The 26,986-nt window shown below is 41.7% G+C and overlaps 2 protein-coding genes across 3 annotated transcripts in view; both read right to left on the bottom strand.

Moving 5' to 3' along the window:
• Nucleotides 1–2,107: 2,107 nt before the first annotated feature.
• Nucleotides 2,108–16,031, bottom strand: ALDH8A1 (aldehyde dehydrogenase 8 family member A1). Of its 2 annotated transcripts, XM_082215967.1 has the most exons (8): nucleotides 15,630–16,031; nucleotides 14,004–14,065; nucleotides 11,404–11,551; nucleotides 10,961–11,116; nucleotides 8,614–8,763; nucleotides 7,925–8,181; nucleotides 5,104–5,265; nucleotides 2,108–3,490 (listed from the first exon to the last, which is right to left on the bottom strand). In XM_082215967.1, exons 1-8 carry the CDS (start codon nucleotides 15,634–15,636, stop codon nucleotides 3,026–3,028), a joined length of 1,407 nt encoding a protein of 468 aa, XP_082072093.1. In that variant the 5' UTR covers nucleotides 15,637–16,031; the 3' UTR covers nucleotides 2,108–3,025. The 2 variants fall into 2 exon arrangements, with proteins under 2 accessions (XP_082072093.1, XP_082072092.1); XM_082215966.1 differs by lacking the exon at nucleotides 15,630–16,031 and having other exon boundaries at nucleotides 14,004–14,243.
• A 128-nt stretch (nucleotides 16,032–16,159) lies between these two features.
• HBS1L (HBS1 like translational GTPase) overlaps nucleotides 16,160–26,986 on the bottom strand; it is a 48,070-nt gene continuing 37,243 nt past the window's right edge. Inside the window, exons 13-18 of the mRNA XM_082215950.1 lie at nucleotides 26,337–26,441; nucleotides 24,304–24,394; nucleotides 22,586–22,694; nucleotides 21,169–21,269; nucleotides 19,053–19,197; nucleotides 16,160–16,793 (exon numbers count right to left, since the gene is read on the bottom strand). Coding sequence (XP_082072076.1) covers nucleotides 16,782–16,793; nucleotides 19,053–19,197; nucleotides 21,169–21,269; nucleotides 22,586–22,694; nucleotides 24,304–24,394; nucleotides 26,337–26,441 — 563 coding nt within the window. The 3' untranslated portion in view covers nucleotides 16,160–16,781. The remainder of the gene's footprint in view (nucleotides 16,794–19,052; nucleotides 19,198–21,168; nucleotides 21,270–22,585; nucleotides 22,695–24,303; nucleotides 24,395–26,336; nucleotides 26,442–26,986) is intronic.

Here is a 26,986-nt window from a genome sequence, read left to right as displayed (position 1 = left end):
TGAATCGTCAGTTCTGTTGCTACCCCTGATGGCGGCCTCTTTTCCTGTCACGGTGTTTCTTGAGCCTCAGACGGAAGCGAGCGTTTAATGTGTGAAGCAGTGTGGAGTGTGGATGTGTTGTGTTTTGCAGGTTACTGTGAGCTGTCAGCTGTGTAATATGAGGTAATGCATGTTCTTTGTACTTTTGTCCATTTACTGCATTTATTTTCCCCAATTTGAACTATAAAATGGTGGTTTTCTTGAGTCCAAATGAGAGTCCCCCTAAACATTTTTTAAAAGACAAAAGGCACTGCAATAAGCCACAGAACTGTGAATTCAGCAGAAGGCTGTGCAATAACAACTGGCGTATTCGGACTTCTAGAAAGTCCGCCTGGCTGGAAAGGCAGAGCTTGTCATATGGATCCAGTCAGCTATAAGGCTGGTTGCAGCTGAGATAAGCACACACACCCCCCACCACCCAAAAAATGTAGAGGAGGCAACCTTCACCTCAAAACTCCGAGAGGCAGGGTGGAGTGACTTCTGAGTGAAATCCCCAACAAGCACAAGGGGAGGGGTGTGGCGTTTGCATCCTAAGTGGGTCATAAGGAAAGGGTTTAAATGAGTGTGATGTGATTGGCCAGTGGAAACTGATAGGAGGAGTTAGGGTTAGAGGGGGTGTTGTGTGAAAGTCAGTTGAGAGTTGGGTTGAAGAAGGAGGAGGGAGGAATAGCCTGTGGGCTGGTCGAGTTGTGTTGTGAGAGGAATTGTTAGGTGGAGTCAGATAGATAGATAGATAGTTGGGATAATCAGTTTGAAGTTGTTAGGAACAAATAAGACAGTTAAGGAACTAAGATTAAGAAACTGCCAAAAAAAATTAACTGAAACCATAAGCTTGTTCATGCCTATAAATAAACTTGATTATTTGTTAATGTTACCAACTGACTGGACTCTGTGTGTACCCGTGAGAAACGGGTTGGTGGCAGCGAAGAACGCAATTACAGTGGTGGCACAGGGTCAATAGACCGTCAAACATCCGGGGGCCCTGTGTGATCGCCATAAGGGGTGAAGAGGAATATCTGCAGTTGCACACCACTACAAAACATATCTCCGATCTTTGCACTGGACATTTGCACATGGATTGTTGATTTTAATACAGCATCCCCCTACCTGCTGCCCTCCAAATGTTTTGGACTACAATTCCAGTGAGCTCCAGTCAGTATGGCCGATGGTCAGAGATAATGCGAAATGGAATTCGCAACATCTGGAGCGCAGCTGCACTAAAATGCAATGCAATGAATTCAGACCATATATTTGGGGTACAAGCAATAGGATTGGTTGCTACAACTGATACTAGCTGAGCATTTTGTATTTATCACAGTTCTCTGTGTAGCTTTGCTGAAAGTCTTGAACATCAATTGGTTGAAATTTGGAAAATCAAATGTTCTCAAACATGCCACAAATACAGACCCATGATGATGACCACCTCTATCTTCCCAAAAAAGCATGCTTCAATTGTTGATAATCTAAGTCTTTAAATGAGGATGATGTCCTAGGGAGAAAGTGGTTGTTTGTTTTGGGGATTTTTTAGCTTGTTTGTAGGTATTAGAAAATGCTAGCATCATTCTGAGAAAATTCTGCAACATCCCAGCCTGGCCAGAGCCAATTAAAATCATTGCAAGATGACGTACACGTCTCGACTGGGGGCAGGAGAAAGTCAACCAGCAGGAGTGGAATAATCAGATCTGAGTTGATTTCCATCTGTAAGATTTAACAGATGGGCTGACTCTTCAGACTTACATAAAAACGATTAAACAAAATCCTCATGATGACTACATGATGTCTTTCACCAGACAGGACAGCTGGAAGCAAAGAAGGTTTTTGAAAAATTCCATTGCCCCAGGAATGGAAAACTACAAGATCTTTACAGTTATCAGACTGCATCTCATAGGTCCAGTATAATGAATCCCTTTCACTCTCCATAATTTAACACTAAGATTTCACCATGGGCAGTGAAATAGAGTCAAACTATGGTAGTTTTCTACCCTTCAAAGCTCAAAAACATGGATGGTTTTCTTCCAACTGAATCCTTTTTCCATTTTTAAAAAATGAATATTTTTTTCTTTATGGGTTTGTTCCATTTTGAGTGATTTTATTAATGGTAAAAAAAAGCATCACAGAAGAAATGTATTTCTGAAGTAGATCAAAATATATTAAACCTAAGCAATTCACAAGGGGGGAACAAACAACACACTCTGCTGCCCTCATATGGATGTAAATGGAAGCTATATCTGAAACAATCATTGTTTTCCCTATTCCTAAAGCTCACAGAAGGAATTTCCATTTGAAAAGGTTATAAGGTTATAATTTCTCGAATTTCCATTTGAATTTGTCATTTTGGTCCTGTTCAGTAAGCTAGAAGTTGCTAACTTGGCACCTGTGGGTACAGCAACAGCACACTGGACGTGTCCTTCAGCTGCCCACGTGAACCTTCTGATCTTCCTATTCTCCAACCAAATGACTCAGGGAGCAGACCAGGTGACGGCAGGTTTAATATGAGCAGAGACTTTTGCAAAGCTGGGACAAAGGCACTCTGGCTTCATCCACACCATACATTTAAAGCACATTGTTTAACACAAGGTATACGGCTAACTGAAGTTTGCCCCTCACAGAGCTCCAATACTGTACGCAGCACCCTTAATAAGTTGCTTTGTTCCCAGGATTCTTGGGGGAAGTAACATGCTTTAAATGTATGATGAGTATGCAGCTGCAAGCACAGGCATTTTGCAGACCCCATCACCCCAAAATGAGCACTCGGTTCTAAAAAGTGCCCACATTCCAGCTACAAGCTTTTAACTTGCACCCCTGCTTTTCTCCATGGGAAGCAGGCAGGCAGACAACTAGCCAGTGAACTTATACTATCAGTGCAATTACAGTATAAATTATGGCTTTCAGGGCACATTGTAAGCAAATCTGTCTTATCTATTTCAAAGACAGGCACAGGAAAAAAACCACAGTGTTTGTTTATTCTGATGTGGAATATTTTTCATCAGTGCATCTCAGTGTGTTTTATAGTAATCGTTTTCACCTCAGTGAAAAACTCATAGGAATCCTTTGCTCCTTCTCTGCCTACCCCTGAGGCTTTCATGCCGCCAAAGGGCAAATTCAAGTCCCTGATAAGCCAACAGTTGGTCCACACCAATCCACACTGGAGTTTCTTAGCAACACGATGAACCCGCCCCACATCCCTTGACCAGACAGTGGCTGCCAGTCCGTATTTGACCCCATTCGCTCTCCTGATGACTTCCTCTTCCGTGTCAAACACTGTGACGCAGGTTACAGGGCCAAAGATCTCGTCCTGCATGCAACTTGAGTCATCGGCAATTTCAGTAATGACCGTCGGAAGCATGAAATACCCATTCCGGTTTCTTGTTGGAGGAGTCAAAGTATCGATCCCCTCTCCACAGAGAATTTTACCCCCTTCAGACTCTGCTTTTTTGATGTAGTTCTTTACCTATGAGGAGCAACAGCAACAAATCAATTTTTGAAAGGGTTGCAATTTCCAATTATCCACAGATTGGCTACAGAAATATTTTATTTATTTATAGGTATAAAAGTATTTCTAAAGCACCCTCATAAAATATCAGGGCAGTGCACACAAAAGAAATGCTTTTAGAAAACTTTAAAAGCATAATGTAGTAGTTGTGAAAGGTTTCAACAGCTCTGAAGGCCTTTTGGTGTTAAAAAAAAAAAAGAAGTCTTCAGGAGGCTCCTGAAAGTCAAAAGTGAAGATGCCTGCCAAATCTCTGCTGGAAGATGGTTCCACAGCATGGGACCACTGACACTAAATGCCCCTGACATCTGGTTGAGGCCAGTCAGGGGGACAACTAACAGTGCACCTCCAGACTCCAGTGATTGGCTGGGGTATAAGGGCTCAAGCAGTGGTTAAGACAGCCTGGACTCAAGGTGTCCAGGGAAACACAAGGCCCTTTAACCTGGCTCAGCAGGATATGGGAAACCAGAGCAGGTGCTTTAGCCGATGTGTCGCATGCTGCTGGTTAGCTGCCCCCACCAGCACCCTAGTCACTGTGTTCTGCACTAGGTAGAGCTTCTGGACCAGGCCCAAGGGAAGCCCCACATAGGGTGCATTGCAGTAATCCAGTCTAATCCAAATACAGTGGTACCTCGGGTTACATATGCTTCAGGTTACAGACTCCACTAACCCAGAAATAGTACCTCGGGTTAAGAACTTTGATTCAAGTTGAGAACAGAAATTTTGCGGCGGCAGCGGGAGGCCCCATTAGCTAAAGTGGTGCTTCAGGTTAAGAACCGTTTCAGATTAAGAACGGACCTCTGGAACGAATTAACCCGAGGTACACTGTATGGGACTTTTTACAAGTGATTTGTACTTCACAGGCATTGCTAAATGTCAACAGCAAGCACATGAGGCAGGGGCAGTACAGCTTTTGGAGAAGCTTCCTAGCTCCACCTCCTTCTACCGCCTACTAAAATTGTGGAAGGTGACAGTCCAAAACCTGAAGCTCTTGTGTCAGAATCCCAGTTATGCAAGGGGCCCCCACAGACACAAAAGGCTCCCTGCTTCAGAGTGTCACCTTCCATGTGTTAGAAGGGCATGGAGCTAGTGCACTCATTTGCACTGCATCTGTTTGCGAATGTTGTTTGGTAACACCTGAAGAAAGCTGTAGTGTTAGGGATTTCAGGTACTTAACTAAGAATGTTGATAGTAATCAATGCTGGGAAAACCCTTGGAGCATTAAAAGTTGATATTGGCTCTTAGAAATCATAAATATTATTTTCAATCCTGCTGTCAACATGTTTGGAAAACAAGCTTACAAGAGGAAGCAACATTTTTAATTCCTTGTTACTCGGAGTGAATTTACATTCAATTCTAACAACTACAGTGCTTAAATTTTGAAAGCTATACTAGGCCTCAAAATCAGCTAAAAGTTCTGCCCTGTTCCCCATCCCAAAATGACTGTGAATTTACAGTGATGTGAGAAAAAATCACTCTCTTCGTGTCCTGAGGTCCTTTTTTCTCAAGCCAGAAAGAAAAACAGCACTTTATTTGATCACAAATAATCAACCTTGGATTTTCTTTTTCTTTACCTTTGCTAAATGTTCTTTACTTATCAGTGCTCCCTGGTCAATTGTGGGATCTGAGGGGTTTCCAACTTTCCACTTTTTGACAGCTTCCACAAACCTTCTCAAGAATTCATTGTAAATGTTTCTCTGAACAAAGATTCTGCTGGTGCAGAGACATATTTCACCCTAGTAATAGGATGGAGAGGCAGGAGGGAAGAAAAAACATCGGTCAGGGATGAAAAATGTGATTTGTCTTAATCCAGATTCATTTATACTTGTCTTCTGCTTTCAATATAGATTGATTCTAGATCCTAGCTGTTCACAAAAGTAGGTGTGGTTACTTAGTGCCCCATTCCCCAGCACATGCTACCTGAGGCCCTGGAATTACCGTCTTTTTTGCTCTATAAGACTCACTTTTTCCCTCCTAAAAAGTAAGGGGAAATGTGTGTGCATCTTATGGAGCAAATGCAGGCTGCACAGCTATCTCAGAAGCCAGAACAGCAAGAGGGATTGCTGCTTTCACTGCACAGCGATCCCTCTTGCTGTTCTGGCTTCTGAAATTCAGAATATTTTTTTCTTGTTTTCCTCCTCCAAAAACTAGGTGCATCTTGTGGTCTGCTGCGTCTTATAGAGCGAAAAATACAGTACTCCATCAAGTACAAATATCAGCATGTGGTTATATTGCTTGCCCCTAGTACCACATAGACATTAGCTGTCTTAACAGTTGTGAGCTCCTAACTCCATGTTTGCCCAGACAACAGGGAGGAAGGTCACTTACAGGGACAATAATTAGGTATGAGAAGGGATATTTAACTCCTCTTGTAGCTACTGATTATCTCCTGTCAATCTACACACACACACACACATTTTTTCCCCTACAATCAAATTCACCTCTAATTTTAGACCCAGTTTGGGGGCAGGGGCAGTAATCTTTTGGAGGAATTTGCAGGGATGAATTGATGGGTGCTCTCCCCCACTCAGATTCTCTGCTGGAAAATCCCTCCCTGGGGTGTCCTGGTCCTCACCCTCTCTATTTCCCATTGCAAATATTATTCATCCCATCACCACCACACATGCCTGTTCACAACAGCAGTGATGTCCAGCTCTTGTGTAAAAAGTCCGTCAGACATTTGACTGACACCACTGAGTGAAGCAATATCAAGTAACAGATGTTTCATGTTTGAATCAGCTGAGGACAGCCTTTTGAAATAGATCTTTGGTGGTCATTCATGGCCAGGTAAGATAGTCTTCCATGAACACAGTCTTAACAATGAGTCTGTAAGTGACTGTGGAGGCCAATTCTGGATCCACACATCCTTCCACAGTGGGAATGCAGCATATATGGCCACAGCGCTGGATGGGGCGAATGAGATGATGAGGGCTGCAGCTTCCAAAACAGTAACTGGATGTTTAAAAGTGTTAACCGTTTCTGCGCGGAAATTTGGAGCAAATTACCCACACAAGCCTGTCATCTGATTGATGTCACACTGTGCTTCCTGCATAATTACTGAACAGCGACGCCACTGAAGTTTGCAATTAGTCAACTTGGAAAACAGATCTGATCAATTTGTGATGCTCAGTTAACAAATGCCATCCCTCTGGATCTTAATGACTAACAAGCTTCTGCACCTGGACAGCCAACATTCAGCAGACGAGGGAGCTAAAGCAAACAGTGCATGGGAGGAGATCACTGCAAATTCCTTACCATTTATTGAAGATTTTGTTAAAACTCTGATGGGCTGTGTGAAATCAACGCACAATTTGTGCTGTATGTGAGGGGGACACACACACTTATCTATCATATTCTATAACCCGGCTTTTTAAATATGTGTGTGTGTGTGTATGCAGATCTACGGCATAAAAATAATTAATCAAAACCTTGCAATAATATTTACCTTGGCAAGTTTCTAAATGTGGAATTTAAGAACTAGGTTCCACTTGCACTGCAATGGCATATAAGCTCTACAGAACTGTGTGTGCAGCCAAGGGACCCTCGTTGCACCTCCTCCAAGCATCCCATTCAACAGTAAATTGACTACCCAACCAAATAATCAAATCAACCAAGCAATTCTTCCTTGGTGACCATATATTCTCTACTGAGGCATCTCCAGCTTTTTGATTGTAGCTGAATGAATTTTTCATTGCCTCCCACTGCTAATTCTGCCAAGTACTCTCTTACATGTATATGTGATTCCAAGTGGCACTACAGCACTGCACATGAGGGGGGTTTTTTGGGGGGTGTAGGTGGCAGTTAATGCATGTTTCATTGCCATCTATCATACCCAAGCACTCTTCTACTGTAGGGGGATTTCTCCAAGTGGCCTCCTGCCACAGGACTATTGGGTGTGGGCGTCTTGTTGCTGTTGTTGATATGTTCCTCAGATTCTCAAGTATCTCAGATGCATTTGCTTGGTATGGCAACTAGACAACAGTTCCCAATGTGCAAGTGGAATTATACGCATGCCACCAGATAATACCAACACTCACGGGGTGTCAGAAACACCATCTGTGCACTTGCATCAACACATCTACGGACTAGGAGGGGATTCTCAAACAGAACTCAAATTTTCTCTGAACATGCTCTGAGGAAGCTGAAAAAGCACTAGCCAATAATAAATCAAGAGGATTAGCATTTGCTTATTTATTCCTATCACTTGATATTTATGTCTTCGTATCCACTCAGTTTGTCCCTTGTAGGATAGCCTTGTAGAAATCAGTTCCCACATTCAAAATGACCCCCTCAGGATAAAATTCTGTTAGGGAGGGCATGCACATTTTTGGAGTTTCAAAAGCAAAGCAATGAACTTAGTATGAAAAGAGACAGGGAGTTGCCCATTTTCCATACCTGATTCGCAAAGCTGGATCTTACAGTAGTAGGAACGCATTCATCTAAGTTGGCATCCTCAAAGATGATAGCTGGATTTTTTCCTCCAAGCTCCAGAGAGAGCTTCTTACAATACGGAGCACTCCTTTCAATGATGCGCTGGCCAGTGAGAGTGCTTCCCGTGAAGGAAATCAGTGACACCTTGGGATGGGAAACTAGAGCATCTCCAGCTTTTGGACCACTCCCAAATATGATGTTCACCACACCTGGAGGAATACCTTGCAGGTAGAAATAAAGAAAACATCAACACTCCTTCTCTTTGCAAACTTGGTAGCATGCTACTTTAAAGACTACCCTACATCCTATAGCAATATATACACACTGGGATGAAAATATGTTAACTGTTTTATTACTATACAGTGATACCTTGGGTTAAGAACTTAATTTGTTCTGGAGGTCCATTCTTAACCTGAAACTGTTCTTAACCTGAGGTACCACTTTAGCTAATAGGGCCTCCCGCTGCTGCCGCCATCTCATCCTGAAGCAAAGTTCCTAACCAAAGGTACTATTTCTGGGTTAGCAGAGTTTGTAACCTGAAGTGTCTGTAACCTGAAGCGTCTGTAACCCGAGGTACCACTGTATTGACACTTTACAGATTGATTTACAGAAAATATGACACCCCTATACTAATACATCATTTGGGGAATTACCTGCTTTATTGAGAAGCTTGCACATCATCCAAGCAGTAGCAGATGTCATCTCACTGGGTTTGGCAATGACAGTGTTTCCACACGCAATAGCCGGCGCAATTTTCCAGGTCAGCAAGTAAAGTGGCAAATTCCAAGGACTAATTAAGCCAGCTTTATTTTTATTGTTATTTTAAAGGAGAGAAACAAAATAAATTGGTTTAAAACGGGAGTCTTGACATTTTGACAAAAGTTGAGATTTCCCCAATACCCAGCTTGGGAACACTCAGTGGCGTAGCGTGGGGGGTGCAGGGGGGGCCGGCCGCACGGGGCGCAACATCTGGGGGGCGCTCGCACTCGCAGCTCTCTGCCCCTACCTGGCTCGCTCACTCTCTCTCTCACTGCAGTGCTGGCTGTGCAAATCCGAGCCGAGCCACTGGGTCGCCGCCCACTGTGGAGGGGGTGGGTGCCAGGCGTGCGGTGCGGAGAGAGAGCGAGGGACTATCTGGGGGAGGGACAGTGCAGCAACCGCCCAGCGCAGCGCTGAGCGCGGGAGAGAACCACACCAGACCAGACCAGGCAGCAGCAAGAAGAAGCTGGCAGCGGCGGCAGGTTAGGGGGCGCAAATTACTTGCCTTGCCCCGGGTTAGGGGGCGCAAATTACTTGCCTTGCCCCGGGTGCTGACAACCCACGCTACGCCGCTGGTAACACTGCATGCGTTTCAGCTGTTTTTCCTTCTACTCTACCCTCAAGGACCCATTCCGCCTGCTAGCCTACAGAGGAAATATTCATCTGTGTCGGGGGAGGGCAATTTTTTTCAGCCAGAGGGTCATATTTCCTTCTGCGCAACTATCCAGAGGACACAAGCCTGTGGTGGGTGGGGCCAGTAGGAAAAGTGTGTTTTGTTGTTGTTTAGTCGTTTAGTCTGACTCTTCGTGACCCCATGGACCAGAGCACGCCACGCACTTCTGTCCTCCACTGCCTCCCGCAGTTTGATCAAACCCATGATGGTAGCTTCAAGAACACCATCCAACCATCTTTAGAATCATAGAATTGTAGAGCTGGAATGGACCACGAGGGTCATCTCGTTCAGTCCCCTGCAATGCAGGATATTTTGCCCAAGGTGGGGCTGAAAGCCATGATCCCGAGATTACGGGTCCCATGCTCTACCGACTGAGCCCTCCTACCTTGGCAGAGCAGTGTGACTCTTGCCTTCGTGCAGCCAGTTACACCCCTCTCTGTCCTCCATCCAAGGTAAGCAAAAAGCGTTATGACTTCCAAGACCAGGCCATTTTAGCAAAGAGAAAGAGGCAGCATATGCTGCCAGTTAAAATTTGACCCATATGCTCACACTAAACAAACTTTATAGGGCAGTCCAGATTTGAAGATAGAGAGGCAGACTTTTTTTGTGGAAGGAATTGACTGAATGTGGGATATATATATATTAGACTGGCTGAGAGGCTCAGATGAAGAATTTTTGTTATCTCCTGTTTTACAACTTAAATATCAATTACTGACTAGTGCAGAGTGGCATTAGCTGCAATTGAAACATTTGCTGGTGTCTATTTATGGCATACTTGCTTTGTGTGCTTCGGCACCTCCTAAACTGTTGGAGGGAATCACTGGGTCCTTACAGAAAGCTAAACTTTTCATTGTTGCTTGCAAATGCTTAATTACACAGAATGTTTCCTTAGATTTGAAATTGAGATTGATCCAGCAAAAGTTACTATTTTGAATATACTGGAGTCCACAAAGCTTGCATAGGAAGGAGCTGTCCAATACACCGGGATGTTGAGGTATAATGCTGAGAACACCTTGTTGAGGCATAGTAGTAGTAGTAGTGGTAGTAGTAGCAATAATATTTTAAAATTCTGAAGTAAAATTGTGACACCTAGTGGCATATCTGTGGAATTCTATAAACAGAAAGCACATTTTACAAAACAGTAGAATTAAAGTAGGTTACGTTTTATCAGAATGTGGGATTAAAAGCTTGTATTTAAAATGTGAAATTTATCTGCTCTTCCCATTTACAAAACCTTCATACTCCATTGAAGATTATGGGATGTTTTGGTTTTTTGTAAAATCTATGGTGTGCAAAACTGTAAAAACAAAGAAACAAGGGATGGAAATTGTAGACATTCTGGGACATAACTTGATGTAGAATGGAATGTGATTTATTTTGTTAAGTTATCTGAAATACTTTATTCAGACCATTGAGCTATGGCCCTTCTTCTTGTTGTCCTCGTTAACCTTTGAGGTGGTAAATTCTGGAGTGGGCTCAGGCCGCAATAGATCCTAACAAAGGTGTCAGGGTCACAACTGAGCACTGCTGGGTCGTGTGCAAACAGCACACTCCATAATAGGCCTTACCAATTCCCACAGGTGTTCTCTCAGTATAATGCATACAGCCCACATGGTCCATTTGTGTACATTCTGCTGTCTGGTGAAGGATTGATGACGAAAAGAAACGGAAATTGTATACAGATCGGGGGATGTCCACCATTCTAGCAAATGTAATGGTTTTCCCTGAAACAGAGAACCAGTTAACAAATACGACGACGCTTTTGTTATTTAAGCAAGGAATTAATTGCCCAGATTTCATAGCCAGTGGCCCACTGCAACCACTACAAGTTGCAAGCAGTTTACAGAAATGTGCAGGGAAGCATGCACTTGTACTTGATGAGGCATTCAAGTATTATGTATTGATTATGCAAAACGAAGAGCACATAGGAAGGTGAAAACTCAAAGAGAACACCATTTCCTTCACCCTATTACCACTTGGAAGCGCAGCCCAAACAGGCTTCTGTCTTTACCTTGATCCTTTGATTCTGCTTGAGCAAATGACTCCAGATCTTCTTCAATAAGGTCTGCCAACTTGCTCATTATTTTTGACCTTTCCTGGGGGCTTTTGGCCGACCAGCCTGGGAAAGCATTTTGGGCAGCAATGACAGCTGCCTCAACCTTAAAAAGACAATGAATGCATGCAGTTTGGGTAGTGTTCAGCAAAACCAAAACACACAGTGTATGTTAACAGAAATTATAAGGAAAGGGGGGGGGGAATTGCTTCGTGGCAAAGCTCCTGTTTTGCATGTAGAAGGTCCCATGTTCACTCCTTGGCATCTCCAGGTAGGGCTGGGATGGACTCCACTCTGGAACCCAGTCAGTCAGTATAGACATACTGAGCTAGGAAGATCAATAATTTTACTCTGCATAAGGCAGCTTCCTATGTATTTATTGTATCACCCTTTCCATGACTCACTTCAAGCCAGGGCACCATTCAAAGTAGAAAACCATAGCAGAAATACACAGGGGAAATTAATAAGTATTAAAAAATAGGCTCTAGAGCAGGGATGTGGAATGAGTGGCCCTTCAGATGTTGTTGAGTTTTGATTTTTATCAGTCCCAACTAGCATGGCCAATGGCCATAGACGATGGGAGTTGGAGTCCAACAACATCAGAAGGACCACAGATATTGCACCCCTACTCTGGAGCATATATAGATTGCTTCTTAGCTACCTAGGTCAACCACAGCCACCAGCCATGTATGAGAGTAGTGTTCAGAATCAGCAGTTATCACAACTGTTCAGGGAAGCTTTTAGTGTGTGATGCTGTATTGTGCTCTATGTTTGATGAGAGCCACACAAGAGTGGCTGGGGCAACCCAGTCAGATGGGCATTACTACTACTACTATTAGACTTATCTTCTGGGCAGCTGTGAGACAGGTGCCTCTTCTTTAGAAGTTAAGCTATTGCCAAGACTATCGCTTGACTTGCCCATTAGATCTACAAATGTTGTTGGGTCTATAACTTGCACCATCCTCAGACACTGGCCATGCTGGCTGGGAATGATGGGACTTGTTAACTGGGGATCCGAAGTTGGAGAAGGCTGTGTTAGCCCTGTCTAGGAACAATACTCTTCCATCTGTATGTCATCTTCCAATTTATTACATTAGGTGGCACTGTTGAGCTTTCGTTTTAAGGGTAATAGCAAGAAACCAGCCATTTCTCCAGTTCGCTTATGTGCTTATGGGCCCCAAAAGATTAGCAACTCCTGTGCTAAGCAGCAGCCAGGAACAACACAGACCCATCTGGTTTCAATGGATAGGAGGAGCACTGATGACCCATTGGAGTGGATGAAAAACACAAGCACTGGAAAAGCAGCAGGCCGGTCTGAACAGTCATCTAAAAGCCAAGTTTACACATTTGCCAAAAGCTGTTGTCAAACTCTCACCAACCCTGTCATGATGTTTGGGTGAGGAAATGTTATCTTCCAGAAGTTGTTGAACACCAATTACCATGAAGTCTCAGTCCAGTCTGGCCAGTGGTTAGAGTTCATAGGAGTTGGAGTCTATCATCATCTGGGGAACCATAGGATCCCCACCCTTGGTTTAGGACTAGTCATCACACAGACAGAAGCCAGCAGGTTGTGCCTTTTCCCAGTCTCATCACCGACTGTCGCTGGCAGGGAAATGCAGAAAGTGGGGCCCCTGATCCGCATGAGGAATGCTCTTAGATGTTACAGCAAAGATTACAAGAGTGCTCCATAGCAGTTACCAAGCCTTGAAATAAAAATGGAGCCCACTGCAAGTTTTTCCCCCTAAGGAGTACACAAACACCTCTATCTCCATCTATGTAAGTGCACATACATCTGGAGGACACAGCCTTAGGGAAGGCTGGACCACAGGTCAATGCAAGGCTACTTGAAGTTCTTCTCTAAACATAATTGGTCAAATATAAAATCACCCCTTCTGTTTACATACAGAAGCAAACTAGGAAAGCACAAAGCTTCAGGGAGCAAGTTTAAACTTTAGCAAACCCAGCTAGTTACACTTCAACCATTACTTATCAGTGCTTAGCAAATATTTGATAGACTGGCAATGCTGAAGGTTGAGGTGAAGCTGAAAAAACAGATATGTGGGTTTGTTTTTTGCAACTTCAGTCATTACAAATAGATATTTTGATTTAACTCAGTTCTTTTCAAAGCCTTAAGGAATAATGCATTAGGTGTAAGAGGCCATGAACACAGTCATGTAACAAGCAATTCATTGCCTTCTCAGTTCACCTTGTCATTGGATACACTTCCATCTTACCTGTTTGAGAAACAGCTCATCAAGAAAAAGAAACTTCAAGGGAAAGTGCATTAAACTTGGGTAGGAACATTGAGGGCTTCAGCTAGTGGAAAGGAGTTTTGATTCAAAGATTTTAAAGCTTCAAACCAATACCATTAACCAATGCCAGACAGACATTCTCTGCAAATATTTAGCAGCATAACACAAAACCTAAGGCAATTTCACTATTAGTTTTATACTGGGGAAAAGTTAAACAAATAAAATCAGCTGCAAATCATTTTTTTAATTGTCCAGGCAATTACCCTGATATCATGAAAAAGGAGTTGAATCTATGCAGGAACTCACCTCCTCTCTGCCACTGTCTGGCACCTTGCAATAAACCTCTCCTGTAGACGGGTCATAGGAATCTAAATATGAGGAGCAAGGAATAAATTGGCCTCCTATATAATTCTCCAAAATCAAGTGAGTATTTGAGCCGGCCATTGTGACTCCACTGGCATGATCTGAGTACCTTCAGTGAGCTTTCAGTTCATAGTGCACATCTATTGATTTATGCTTGTAAGCCAGAGCTCCTCCCTCCCTCCCTTTAACTTCGTTAACTGGATCTCCAAATGGGAAATTTCCATCTCTCTTCAGACAATGCTAGATACCATGGACATATGCTGATAATAGTGCCCAATTCACTTGTTTGTTTTCCAGATTATGATGCCCACACAGGATGATTTTACCATGTACATGTAGTGGTGAGCGTGCAAAACTGGTATTGGTACAACTTTGCATAAAATAGCCAACATGTGAAAAAAATCCAAATGCCTCTCTACACAAAATACATGATTGATTCAGTGCTTACTTGATGCGAGAGGAGGAAACAGGCGTGGAATGTATAGGCTGATAATTATTATATGTAACAAATTACTGTAGCAGACATTCGGCTGGGTATATATTAAGCACGCACAACTTTCCCTTTAAATTTATTAATTCATCTTCATGGGCTTAAGGCTAGTTCCAAAATTATTTAGATCACTGTAAGTGGTTTTTCACTTACCTCTAGAAGCAGATATATTAGCTGTTACTCAGTTAAAATTGTGCAGATGTGTTGCATTTTAAGCTATCTGCACAATAAGAATACAAAATAGACTAAAAACAACAACAACTGTAATGCAATCCAGCATGCTATGACCTCCAAATAAGAAAGACTAGGAATTATGTGCATTGAATGCACATGGAAATTATACAATCGATCTTTCAGTGGCCCTGAAACCATCTCCCCCACCCCCCTTGACTTGCATGATAAGCTATCAGGTTTTTCTTTAGGAAACTGTAAGTCTTCCTCTAAAAGTTCAGTAAAATGTCAAAGGATGAAGTGATTCCATTGTCTCCAGACCACTCCCTCTTTGAGAAATCATCTGAGCTGAAGATGGAAGAGTTTATGTAGCACACTTACATAGCTCATCAGAACTGGACATTATATAGCTTCATGAAACTTCAAGTGTGATACATCATATCAGAGTTTTCCAAACTTTTCATGTTGGTGACACATTTTCTAGACATGCATAATTTTGTGACAAAGTAATTCAGCTTTACTAGCAAACCAGAGGTTAAACTAACCCTTTTCGAGCCCTGGAAGGTGTGCAGGGAGCGTTCACGCAACACACCTACACACTGCAGCTGACACACTAATGTGTCACAACACACAGTTTGGAAGGCTCCCTACCAGTGCTTTGGCCTTTTAAAAAATCCTATGAAGATTATTTTTATTTAACTAGATTTGCTGGTGCATGACATGGGGAGCGAAAAAAGGGGGCCAGGAGGAAATGCATGTAAAAATGTACACACTGAGCAGCTCTTCAGATGTTACTCCAACATGAAGAGTGAGATTGATTTAATGTAATGGTGATACTCAGGGCTGCATCCCTCCAAGTTATCCCATTTGCACAAGGACTTCCAGCTTCACAACAAAACCTTCTCCACCTTTCATTCTGCTGCATTCCCCCGCTCCTCAGTCTGTTCTCTGGTTCCCTCAAACCTCCAGAGCAGATGTGGGGAGGAGAAGTTCTGTTGTGCAATCAGTTCCAGAGCCACTGCCGATCTGATGAGGCAAAGTACAAAGGCAGAATTCCCATCCCCAAATACAGTGATGACCACTATCTACAACAACAAAAGATAGACTGATCATCTTCATTTTAGAAGTACTGGCATTGTAGCTCATTTAGACCATGTAATTGATAGGTGAAGAGAAAATCAATACACTTGACCTGTCTTTAAAAGATGGCACATGTAAAGGTAAGATTCCAGGAGTTGCTGTAGACTTCTTGGGTGTTCTGAGATGTGCAGAGTGCTTATACACCTTCAGACTTAGGTGTCATCTGCTGGTATGCACCTATGTCTTTACAAGTTCACATCATTTGACAAGGGGGCCTGTTTACTGCCCCTCATAACCAACTGTACCCCAACTGTGCCAAGATTTTATTTATACAAGACAACATGAACAGAAACAAATATTATGCTCAGGCCTAGCTACTTTATTCTTCTACAATCTAAAAAATAAAAATAGCCATTATTGGACTAACTAGGGCTACACAAATAAGTTTTAAATTAATCTGGAACAGAAAGAAATTAATGGTTAATAATGGTTTCTGAAACAGAAGGAAACAGGGTTCTTTGAAAACGTATTTGTATAAAATCTGGAACGCTATAGCCCAATTGAATTAATTTATGAAATAATGTGCAGCAGGTAAGCAGTGCCCCCCACCCAAAAATAAATTGTAAACAATGTTTAAGGCTGGAAGTAACATGCTTTCCCCCCACGATGAAGCATTGTCCTTTAACACATCATTCTGATAAACTTTTCATAAAGGTCCTCTAGAGTTACCAATGATGGTTTAAATGGGAAATAGAGTGGAACTTGTGCAGTAAGAAAGTGCAACGTGTATTTCCCTATTGGCATACTATTTTGAAGCAAGGACAGCTTCAAAATGTTTGAAGAACACCTGGTATTTCATCTCCTCCTCTTAGAAAGGTAATTGCCTTTGCTCCTTCCACTGATATGACTGGATTCATCAAATAAACATATTTGGACATATGATTTCATTTGGTTGGGTTGCAGAAGTTCTGGCACAGTCATCATTCTTTTATCTAAAAAGAAGAATAAGAATTTAAATTTTTCAGAAAAGACATTGGCATTTATCCAAAGTGTACAAATGCAAAGAGCTGGAACCAGGTTTGAAGGTGTTACTGGGCAGGGCCAGCACACAAGCTGACCATATTTTATTTATTTATTATCTTTCATAGATAACAGTGGTAGTGGGGAGTGGTAAGAATAGTAAGAGGGAGGGGAGAATTTTATATTGGGGAAATGGCATAGAGGAAAGGGTTTTTTTTAAAACAAACAAACAAACAAACAAACAAACAAACCCTCTCCTAGCAGCACAGCTCCAATGCAAAAATTCTGGCCCTCACAACCTGCTTTTAAACAAGCAAGCAAAAGAGACATTTGGTGATCCAAGCACAGATCCCCCATCATCACATCTAGTTTGGCGCTTAACCTTTTGTGAAAGAACTCAGCAAGACTTCTCTGCCTAAGATCACTGCGAGGTTCCCTAAACAAAATGCTGATGTGTTTGGAACTTTGGGAAAAAATGGCAACTGAGCAGGAGATATGATAGAGGTTGATGAGATTATACATGATGTGGAGAAACGAGAGACCCAGAACAAACAAAAGTGTTTTTCACATATTACATAGATTACAGACCCTGTTGTCACAAGTTGTAATGGGCTCAGATGGCTTTAAATTCAGATCTGAGACACTTATGAAGAACAGGTTTTTATCAATAGATATAAGCCATCGTATACTAAATAAAACCTCTGGGTTCAGAGGCAGTATTCCACTGAACAGTAACTGAGTCTGTGCACACACTAGTGAATAGTAGGTGGTCTGTGTGTGTTACCTTTATGGCATAGGAACAAGATGTTGGACTGGGTGGATCATTGGTCGGATCCAGCATGGCTCTTCTTCTATTAATTGGGACTTGTGTAAGAGCAATGGGGTATGGCACACAAGGGCTACCTTCTTCTAGCCATGTTGAGCTTGGGATGTGACTAAGCACATAAATGAATGAAGAGCTGCAAGCACAGCTCTTTGAAAGCGCACTGACACATCATTCCATGAAGCCGTTTCTGCAGTTAGCTAAAATGCTGTCCAACTGTAAGGTTTAAAAAGTGCACACGCAAAACCTTCACAATTTTCGTTCAGGAAGATGACTCTTATGCCACCCTGCCTCAAGAAAAGTTGTGCCACTCAACTGCATAGACAATTCATCACATGACCTACTTGGCATCTCTGAAATACTAAAAACAAAAAATGCTTACATATACCACAGCCAAATAATGGCTTTTAAGCAGTATGCATTTTAACACAGCAGTCTCCTCTGAACTAAAACCACAACTTTGCCTTTCTTCACATTGTACCTTCTAAGAAGTTTGGATGGGCAGATAAAGCCGAATCAAGCTATTCACACATGTACCTCTCAAGTGACATGCTGTGGATTAAGGGAACTGAAATGCTGCCACTTTCTGCATTACAACAAGCAGCTGATCCACCATCTAATTTTCCGAGACAGACCATCTTGTGAGAACCTGATGCCCAACCTATTGAGGACTGGGATGACCAAGCCTCTTCTTACAGATTCCCAAACCCCAATCAAAGTAGGATCGATGCTGGGCTAAACCTCCATCAAGGAAAAAAAACCCCAGTCAGCTAACTAAAGGATAGCATAAGAAAAGTGCAAATCACCAAGGAAAAATAAGGAAGGCAAGATATGACTGCCATCTTCAAATACCCGAAGGGCTGTCACGTGGAAGATAGAGCAAGCTTATTTTCTACTGCTCTGGAGGGTAGGACCCATACCAACGGATTCAAGGAGATTTTGACTAACTATCAGGAACAACTTTGTGACAGAAAGAGCTGTTAGATTGTGGAACAGTCTCCTTAGGGAGGTTGTGGCCTCTCTTTCATTGGAAGCTTTGGATGGCCATCTGTCATGGATGCTTTAGCTGAGATTCCTGCATTGCAGGGGGTTGGACTAGATGACTTAGGGGGTCCCTTCCAACTCTACAATTCTATGATTCTATGAGAATTGAGACCTGGACAGAAAAGTGTTTACAAAGATTTTGGCCTGGGAGACGAAAAAAGTGCTAATATTTCTACGTGGTTGTTGTTTATTTCCTTTAAAATGTTTAATAAAAGAGTTTCATTTCCAAGCCTGATTAGCTATTCAAGTAGTCTGTAGTTCATTGTAGGTGATTTTTTGAAACAAGTGGCTGGAACCTCAATGCAAAGAATATACCACTTCATAACCAGTCATTATAAAGCATGCATACAAACACATGCTATACCTCCGTCACAACTCCTGCAGCTATGGTGGAGCCACTGTAGCGCAACATGAACCTTCCAAGTTCTTTGAAGTCTTTATAAAGTTCCAGAGCAACAGGCCGTTGTGTTTGCAGTTCTACTAAAGCATTCTGTCCTTTAGTCAAACACCTGTAAGGGGGAAAGAGCAACAGTTCATATACATTGTTATTGGATCTATTATTGTGCCTGTACACATGTGTTCAAGGAAAACACACATTTTGGGGAATCAGTAATACCAACTTTGGAATATTTACTGGCGACAAATGCTCACCGCAGACAGGATTGCACTGTAGATTCAGGTAGGTAGCCGTGTGGATCTGACAGTCGAAATAATTAAAATAAAATAAAATTGTCCAGTAGCACCTTAGAGACCAACTAAGTTCGTTCTGGGTATAAGCTTTCGTTTGCATGCACGGTAGTATCTGTGGAAGTGTGCATGCACACGAAAGCTTATACCCAAAACAAACTTAGTTGGTCTCTAAGGTGCTACTGGACAATTTCATATTTTTTTTATTTATTAGAATTGCACTGGTTAGAATTACTGGGCTTACTTAGGAGAATTTAGCAGTACCAATTAAAACCATTTATTGACACAGCTTGTTTCAAAAAGACAGGAGTGGTCACACTGTGATCACAGCTGTGTTTTTTTATTCATAAAATAATTTGATTTTAAAAATAATGGTTTCATGGCTTGAAGCACAAGTACAGAATTTTAAGCATAAAAGGGGCTAATAGCACATTAAAAAGACCATCTTCTCCACGTGCCCTGGACTTTATTGTGGAAAAAGGGGAATGAGAATGTTGGAGAAAGAGAGGCAGAGTTGATTTATACAGTAGGAGGATCCTAAGCCTTCATGATCCAGCCTACTTAGAAGGAGACCAGGGAGAACATAGAAGAAAGATTCACATGTAAAATACTGGCTTTCCTGATCTCTTTCCCAAGAGACAGCAGAAATAAGGAAGTTGGAAAGAAGTCATACAGTTAAGACTCTAATGTTTACCTGCCTTGGGGGGGGCAAAGAACTGGATTTCCACTATAACCTTGAGGTGCACCAAACCTAAGGCCAGAGTCCATGTCTGAGAGGCTGGACATAGCATCATTACACAATAAAAGCTCAGGCTAATGGAATTTTCCTAGGTCCACTTCAGTCGTATCAACCAAGTGTAATCCCACAAGGCTAAAAGTACAGACACATGGTTACACCAGAGCAAGATATGCCGGCTGGCACCCATTGCCTTTGAAATGGATCATTTTTTTAATTAATTATAAATCCCATGGAGTCCAAGCAACCTAAAAAAGTTCCAGTGTTGGTACTCTCAAAATCTCTTGTTGGCACTTCCACAAGATGGAATCTCATACACAGAATTTTTTTTAAAAGGCAACTTGGACAGGAATATGATACAAGCAGAGAGAATATAAAACCAAGAATGGTACTTCAAGCACCTATCTCTCTAGAACTAAGAAAAGGCAGCCAAATGACATGCTCAGAACATCCGTAGCAACATATTTGTTAGTTTGTTTCAGAATGCTTTGAGATCTAAATGTAAGATCAACTACAGTGGTGCCCCGCAAGACGAAATTAATTCGTTCCGCAAGTTTTGTCGTCTAGCGAATTTTTCGTCTTGCGAATCACGAAATCCCATAGGAATGCATTGAAATTCAATTAATGCGTTCCTATGGTCAAAAAAAGTCCAAACAAAGCCAAATTTGGTACAACAACAGTTTATTAACTGCTCTTTAAAGTCACACATACTGTAAAGAGCAGTTCAAAAATTGAAGGGAAAATAAATTAACTTTATAAACAAAACATGTCTTTGTTTTTAGACAAAGGAAACAAAGTCGCGAGACGTTTTCGTCTTGCGAAGCAAGCCCATAGGGAAATTCGTCTTGCGAGGCAAATCGAAAACGGAAAAACCTTTCGTCTAGCGAGTTTTTTGTCTTGCGAGGCATTCGTCTTGCGAGGTACCACTGTATTTGCATTTTATCTGCCTATCTGATTATCTCTCTTCCCATTTCCACTAGGCTTAACATGATAGAAATTCGAGTTGGACTTGCTATGCAACACATTTTCCACCAAAATTTCCTCTTAAAATACTTACTTAGGCTTTTTCTTTGTGACTTCACCTGTACTCTTGTGAAGCACACTCAGTAACCTCCTAATAGTGGCAGGCTCGCTTACAGTTTGAAAATGTAAAAGCACCTGAAACAAGAGTTTGTTTTAATTGACAACCGTCTTAAAACTATTTTCAGCAGATGACAGAACGTGAACAAGACCGAAACGCTTCTATAAATGCATTTTGCAAGCTACAAGAAGAAAGATTTTGCACGAATAGCTGGGAAAGGTTCAGAAAAGGATAACCAGAATACTCAGGGGGTTGGAGCAACTAACCTCTAAGAGGAAGGGTTACAATATTTGAGGTTTTTTTAGTTTAGAGAAAAGGCAAGTAAGGGAGAGGGACAGGATAGAGACATATAAAACTATGTATGCTTGGTGCGAAGAAGGTGCATAGGGAAAAGTTTTTCTCCCTCATCAAATTATCCAATGCAGACGAATGTTGGACGATTCAGGACAAAGGGAAGTACTTTGTCACACAGCACGCAGTTAAACTATGGAATTTGCTCCCACAAGAGATAGTGATTGCCACCAACTTGGATGGCTTTAAAAGGCAATCAATGGCTACTAACTATGACAGCTAGGTTCTACCCCCCATTGCTAGAGGTAGTATGCCTCTGAATAATTATTGCTGGGAATTACAGGTGTGAGAGAGTGTTCAGGCTCTGCATGTGGGCTTCCTATGGCCACCTGATTCTGCACTGTGAGAACAGAGCACAGTATGAAAGAAAGCAGTTCCATTTGCTAAATGATCTCCGTGTGTAAACACAACTTGCCTTTCTTCTCCTCTTGCCGTGGGTCGCTGCCCTCCCCAAATCTACTCCGGAGCATTGAAAGATCCCCCAGAATACATTTAGGGGGTGCATGAGGTGAGTGAAGGGGAGTTCTGTTGCACTGTCAGAAATCCTTGCACGAATGTAATTACTTTTTTGGCTACCACCCAGAGCTCTGGACTAGATGGATAGTCTGCTTGGCAGGGGGTTGGACTCGATGGCCCTTGTGGTCTATTCCAACTCTATGATTCTATGATATTTGACTTGATCCAAGAGGCTTTTCTTATGAACTCCTTACAAAGTTAACCAAAACTGTCTCTTGATTTAATTGTGCAGTCCACATGAGGCCATCTTTCTGTCTCTCAGTCTCAAGTAGTGCTTTTGCCTACTATCTTAAACCATGATTTTGAGCCTTCAAAATATCACTGTAATGAATACAGCCAATCTTCTCCAAGAGCAGCATTTCAAGATGTATTCTCTGCTTTAGGATGTGTGCAGCAAAGCAGGGACACATCATTGTGCAGTACATACAGAATGAATCTGATTAAAAAGCAGGCACATGCATGACTGATAAAATGCTAAAACACAGAAAGTAAGGTCTTCAGAAAACAAAGACAGTGCCACACTTACAGGGAATCCTTTGGTGATAGGAACTTCAATATTGAAGATGAGGATTCGAGCTCTGAAACGTGTGCAAGCTTTAATAGGTTCCTTGGGGCAACAAAATATGCACGCAACACTGCAAGAGAGATTGTGAAGAAACAAATCAGGCTAAGCGGATCCATGTGGTAACACCAAGAGGCATGCTCAGATGACAAACTAACATGGAGACTGCATCAATTCCCACTGCCATCCTTTGGCTGATGCCTTCACACAGTGGCCAATCCTATTTGTGTGTCCAGACTGTGCCAGGGTGAGGTTTGCCCTCAGTTGGGCTGGATAGGATTGGCAGCAGCAGTGCTACCAATAGGTACTCCAGAAGTAATGCATTTATTACTGTTTGGGGATTGCTAGCTCTTCTAAAGTGCACACACATTCTGTTAGGCAGGAGGAGGTATGGAAGTGGTTATTTTATGTATGTTTGGGTAGCACATTGCTTTCTACCATATCGTCCCAAATGCTCTACAAAATTCCACAGACATAAAACAAAGCAGAGAGTAGAAGTTTGCTATGGGTTCTCCAAGTAATTTTTAGTGTGATGTGCGGAGGAAGGTGGTGCTATTTGTTCACAACATTATAAGTTGGGCAGAATTATGGATTACTGAGAGAGCTTTCAGCAGCAGTCTTCTTAACTCCTTTCCCCTCTCTCTAGCTACTTAGTCCATCATGACTAATACAAACAGTGATCACCATGTCAAGATCACGAAATCTCTTTATTTTCTCATCTCCATCTTTTAAGTCAAATAATATAGATTCAGTCATTTATTCCACTAATTGGTAACAAGTGCAGAGAATCTCTGAGGGTGCAATCCTAACCCCATTTATCTGGGAGTAAGACCCACTGAAATCAAAAGGGTTTCCTCCTGAGCAAATATGGTTAGGATCATGCTATTAAATATTGTTAATAATCAAGTGACCCATTCTCCTGCTTCTCTCCTTCACACATACCCAGCACCACCAAACTGAATTAACCAGTTAAGATTCCCTTAGTATGTCGACTCCAGTACTGCTCTACATAATAAACTCCAATGGTGCTTATTTTTATGGAGACTAGTACCTTAATGTAGAATGCCACTTTTAGCTCTTGTTTCCACACCCCGCCCCTCGACACACACACACACACACACACACATTTATTTGGAAGAAGACAAGAGCTAACTCTTCCTTGGTCATCATAGTCTCTTTGATACTTTCTGCCAAATTTAACCCCCTTCTGCTTCTTTTTTTGAGCCCCATTTTCTTTTGCCACCCTTTTACTGGTCTATCTCAGTCAAACAGCAGTCACATTGTACTGTTTCTCTTCCTTACAGTACCAAGTGTACTAGTAGTGTTAAAATACCGGTAACTGTTGTTCAGTAGCAATAAAAAATAAAAATAAAACTCAACACTGTATTTGAGCACTCTTTTGCCTCCCAAAACTCCAGATGAATATACCAACAAATCGTTATGCCTGGCCCTTATTAATTTTTTTAACCCAACAATTGCCTGTCTGTGATCAAGACCACTGCCAGTTTCACATCGTCACTTGCATGCAGGCTAGGTGATTTGCAGTTCTCTTGCTATCCAGGTAGCAAGCCTCCCACACCCTCTCTCCCCAACCGGTAAACCACTGATTATCAACTGCAACGGTTAGAAAGCTTCAGGTTAAATATAAACTGTTGCTTAGGCAAAGTCTTTTCTGTACTCACTTGATTTTGATGATATCCATGCCAGTCAAAGTGAGAATAACGTGATCTCCTGCTGCAGCCCAATCCACTGGTTCATCATGTAGGGCAATTCCTAGAAATGAGTAAAACCAGAACTAAACAGTGAACTACCTTGGTTTAACTGCTACAAACAGCTCTGTTTTTGCCAGTTCTGCTGCATCAACCACGACTCATCAGTTTTCAGTATGAATGAGGTGATAGTAAAAGCTGTTGACTAAAACCTCAGACAGCTTTTCTTCTCGGGAACTACCATAATCTAAAGTCACCTTGCCTTACGGAGTGAGTTTTCTGCAAGTCAATGTTGAGCTATAAGCCTGTCACACTGCACAGGTGTCACAATTTTGAAAGTATGACTGCACAAGGATTTAAGAAGGAATTTAATATTTACGGTAAAAGCACCGTGTCCGCAAACTTTTAAATATCTCGGTCGTACCTGCTTTCATTTTTCACCAAATGAGTTTTTGTTTGCTTTCGACGTAATGGTGAAACAAATGGGTGTGCTATAAAGCACACTAAACTCTGTACTAAAACATATGTATAAGCTACTGAAGAATTCCTGCACTTATATACTGATGGCTAAATGCACGAACAGCTAGAGCTTTGAAGCATTCATATGATTGTTGGAAACCGTAACTGGAAAAAGGAGGCAATTTTGGAAAAAAGTGTTCTGGAAATGCTGTACTTAATCTGAAAGTATTAAACTTTCAGAAAAAGCACTATACTGTCATATTAATTTAATGCTTGATTTTACAAAGTTATTGCCTCATATTTGGGATATACATAAAGCAAACCCAAACCAATAATAATAATAATGCATTGTCCATTAAAACAGTATAATTGTTCAGTTTAATCTACAATAAAAATATTCTGCAAGTTGTGATAACCAATAAAGTATAAGCTTGGAATGCAGTCCAGCTATACACACATCCACACTGACTCAGCTAATTCTAATGGAAATTAATATTGCTTTGGAATGTGACTTCTGTAAAGAATATTTTAAGTAGCCATCCTATATAAAAAATAATGTTAAATGAAATAAACTGAATCCTGACTACTAGGATTATTTTCTCACAAATGTTGAAGTATTACAGTCTGAAAAAGGCTGCTTAGAGAAATCTCTATATCACTTTCTCTCCCTCCCTGTCTATGGCATTCTTACTATGCCAGCTATTAGTGGAAAGTTCAACAGTAACATGACAGCAGCTATATTATTGTTTCATTCTAATAACTGAAATAATGCAAATTATTTAAGTACTTCCATACAACCTTTCAACCTAAGGAAATTTTAAACTTTAAAAATGTGTATATAAACACACAACCTGCAATAAAAATTACAAAATATCCAGTAACAATATCTTACTAATAAAATCAAATAGCAGCAATTAAAACAGCTGCAAGGAGTGAGCATAAAACTGGGTCGGATAAAACAACCAAGACTCCAGCCAAATGAAAAGCTTGATGAAGGGGCGGGGAGGGGAATTACCACCTTACATTCAATAGAGGCAAAGTGAATCAAACATATCTAGATAGGGAATTGCACAACTGGGTGTTGCAACTGGGTGCCTTCCATTGCCACGAGCCACATTCAATCAGAAGGCAGCAGGATGTGGGGCAATACCTCTAAAATGATGACAATAGTGAACAGGTTTTTGTAGAAGCATGTCATTCAATATCTTGGCTCTAACCACCACCACCCCCCAAAGTGGAAGCCAGTGAAGATGGGGGGGGTGGAGAAAATATGCGTCAATAAATGTAAGAGTGGTGCAGTAATCCAATATTGATGTCACCACGGCAGTTAACCGTTTCTGCTTTATTTAGGAATGCATGCAGCTGCTGCAAAAGTGCTCTTGGACACAGCTGCTCTCTGGACCTCCAGGAGCAACATTCACAGTTCAGCAGGAGGAATCACCCAATTTTCTTTGAGGTTTTCACATATGACAGTGTAGATTAACGCATTCTAAAGCTGCCTGCAGGGTAACCCAAAGGGAGATCATCCGTCAGCCTGCATACTATACCTTTTACAGTGCAAGTTTCATTAGGAGGCATCGCTAGCAGTCGATCTCCAACTTGAACATATCCTGCTTCAATTTTACCAGTTACACAAAATCCCGATCCTTGATCTGCAACAAAAACGTTGGTTGGAGACAGCAAAAGTATCATGCAACTTCTCTGAAGGTTGCACCACCAGAGATGCAATTTTTGATAAGATAAAAATAGTTGCACAATTGATTTTACATTGTAATGCAAAGCGAGTCTTTGATTTTATCAGTAAAACAAATCTCAAACATTGCAGTAAGAAAACAATAAACATCCAACCAGTAAGTTTTCTATTTGAAAAATGTACTCAAATATTTTATGTTCCGTTGGACTACCTATCATGCTTCAGTGGTTTTAAAACTATTTTCTCACCAAACCTACAAATATGTGACTGGCTGGAGATGTTAAAACATAGGGGTTATGTTGGCACTATGGTTGCCATTCCAGCACCAAGAACTGTACTCTTCTGCAAGCACAGTTCTCAGTTCAGTCGGGGATTCATAGTGGATGCAGTGTCTTCTTATTTCCTATGGTAGCCCTGACTGTCAGCTTCTTCCTCTTTGCCTCAGCTTTGCCCTTGGCAGAATGAGTAGGGAGGAGGGCGGGGAGAAAACTAGAATTAGTTGGC

The sequence above is a fragment of the Podarcis vaucheri genome, assembly GCF_965113315.1.
Source record: "Podarcis vaucheri genome assembly, chromosome: 3".
Taxonomy (NCBI): Eukaryota; Metazoa; Chordata; class Lepidosauria; order Squamata; family Lacertidae; genus Podarcis; species Podarcis vaucheri.
The sequence above is the reverse complement of the archived record's forward strand: the minus strand, read 5'-3'. Positions and strand labels throughout refer to the sequence as shown.

What these genes read in the sequence shown, in the direction of transcription:
- ALDH8A1 (XM_082215966.1), bottom strand. Translation starts at nt 14,141, where the DNA reads ATGGCCGGCTCAAATACTCACTTGATTTTGGAGAATTATATAGGAGGC. An exon ending in CAGACAGTGGCAGAGAGGAG is followed by an intron (nt 11,552 to 14,003) that starts GTGAGTTCCTGC and finishes TGTCTTTTTAAG; the next exon opens with GTTGAGGCAGCTGTCATTGC. An exon ending in GAGAACACCTGTGGGAATTG is followed by an intron (nt 8,764 to 10,960) that starts GTAAGGCCTATT and finishes ATAAAAATAAAG; the next exon opens with CTGGCTTAATTAGTCCTTGG.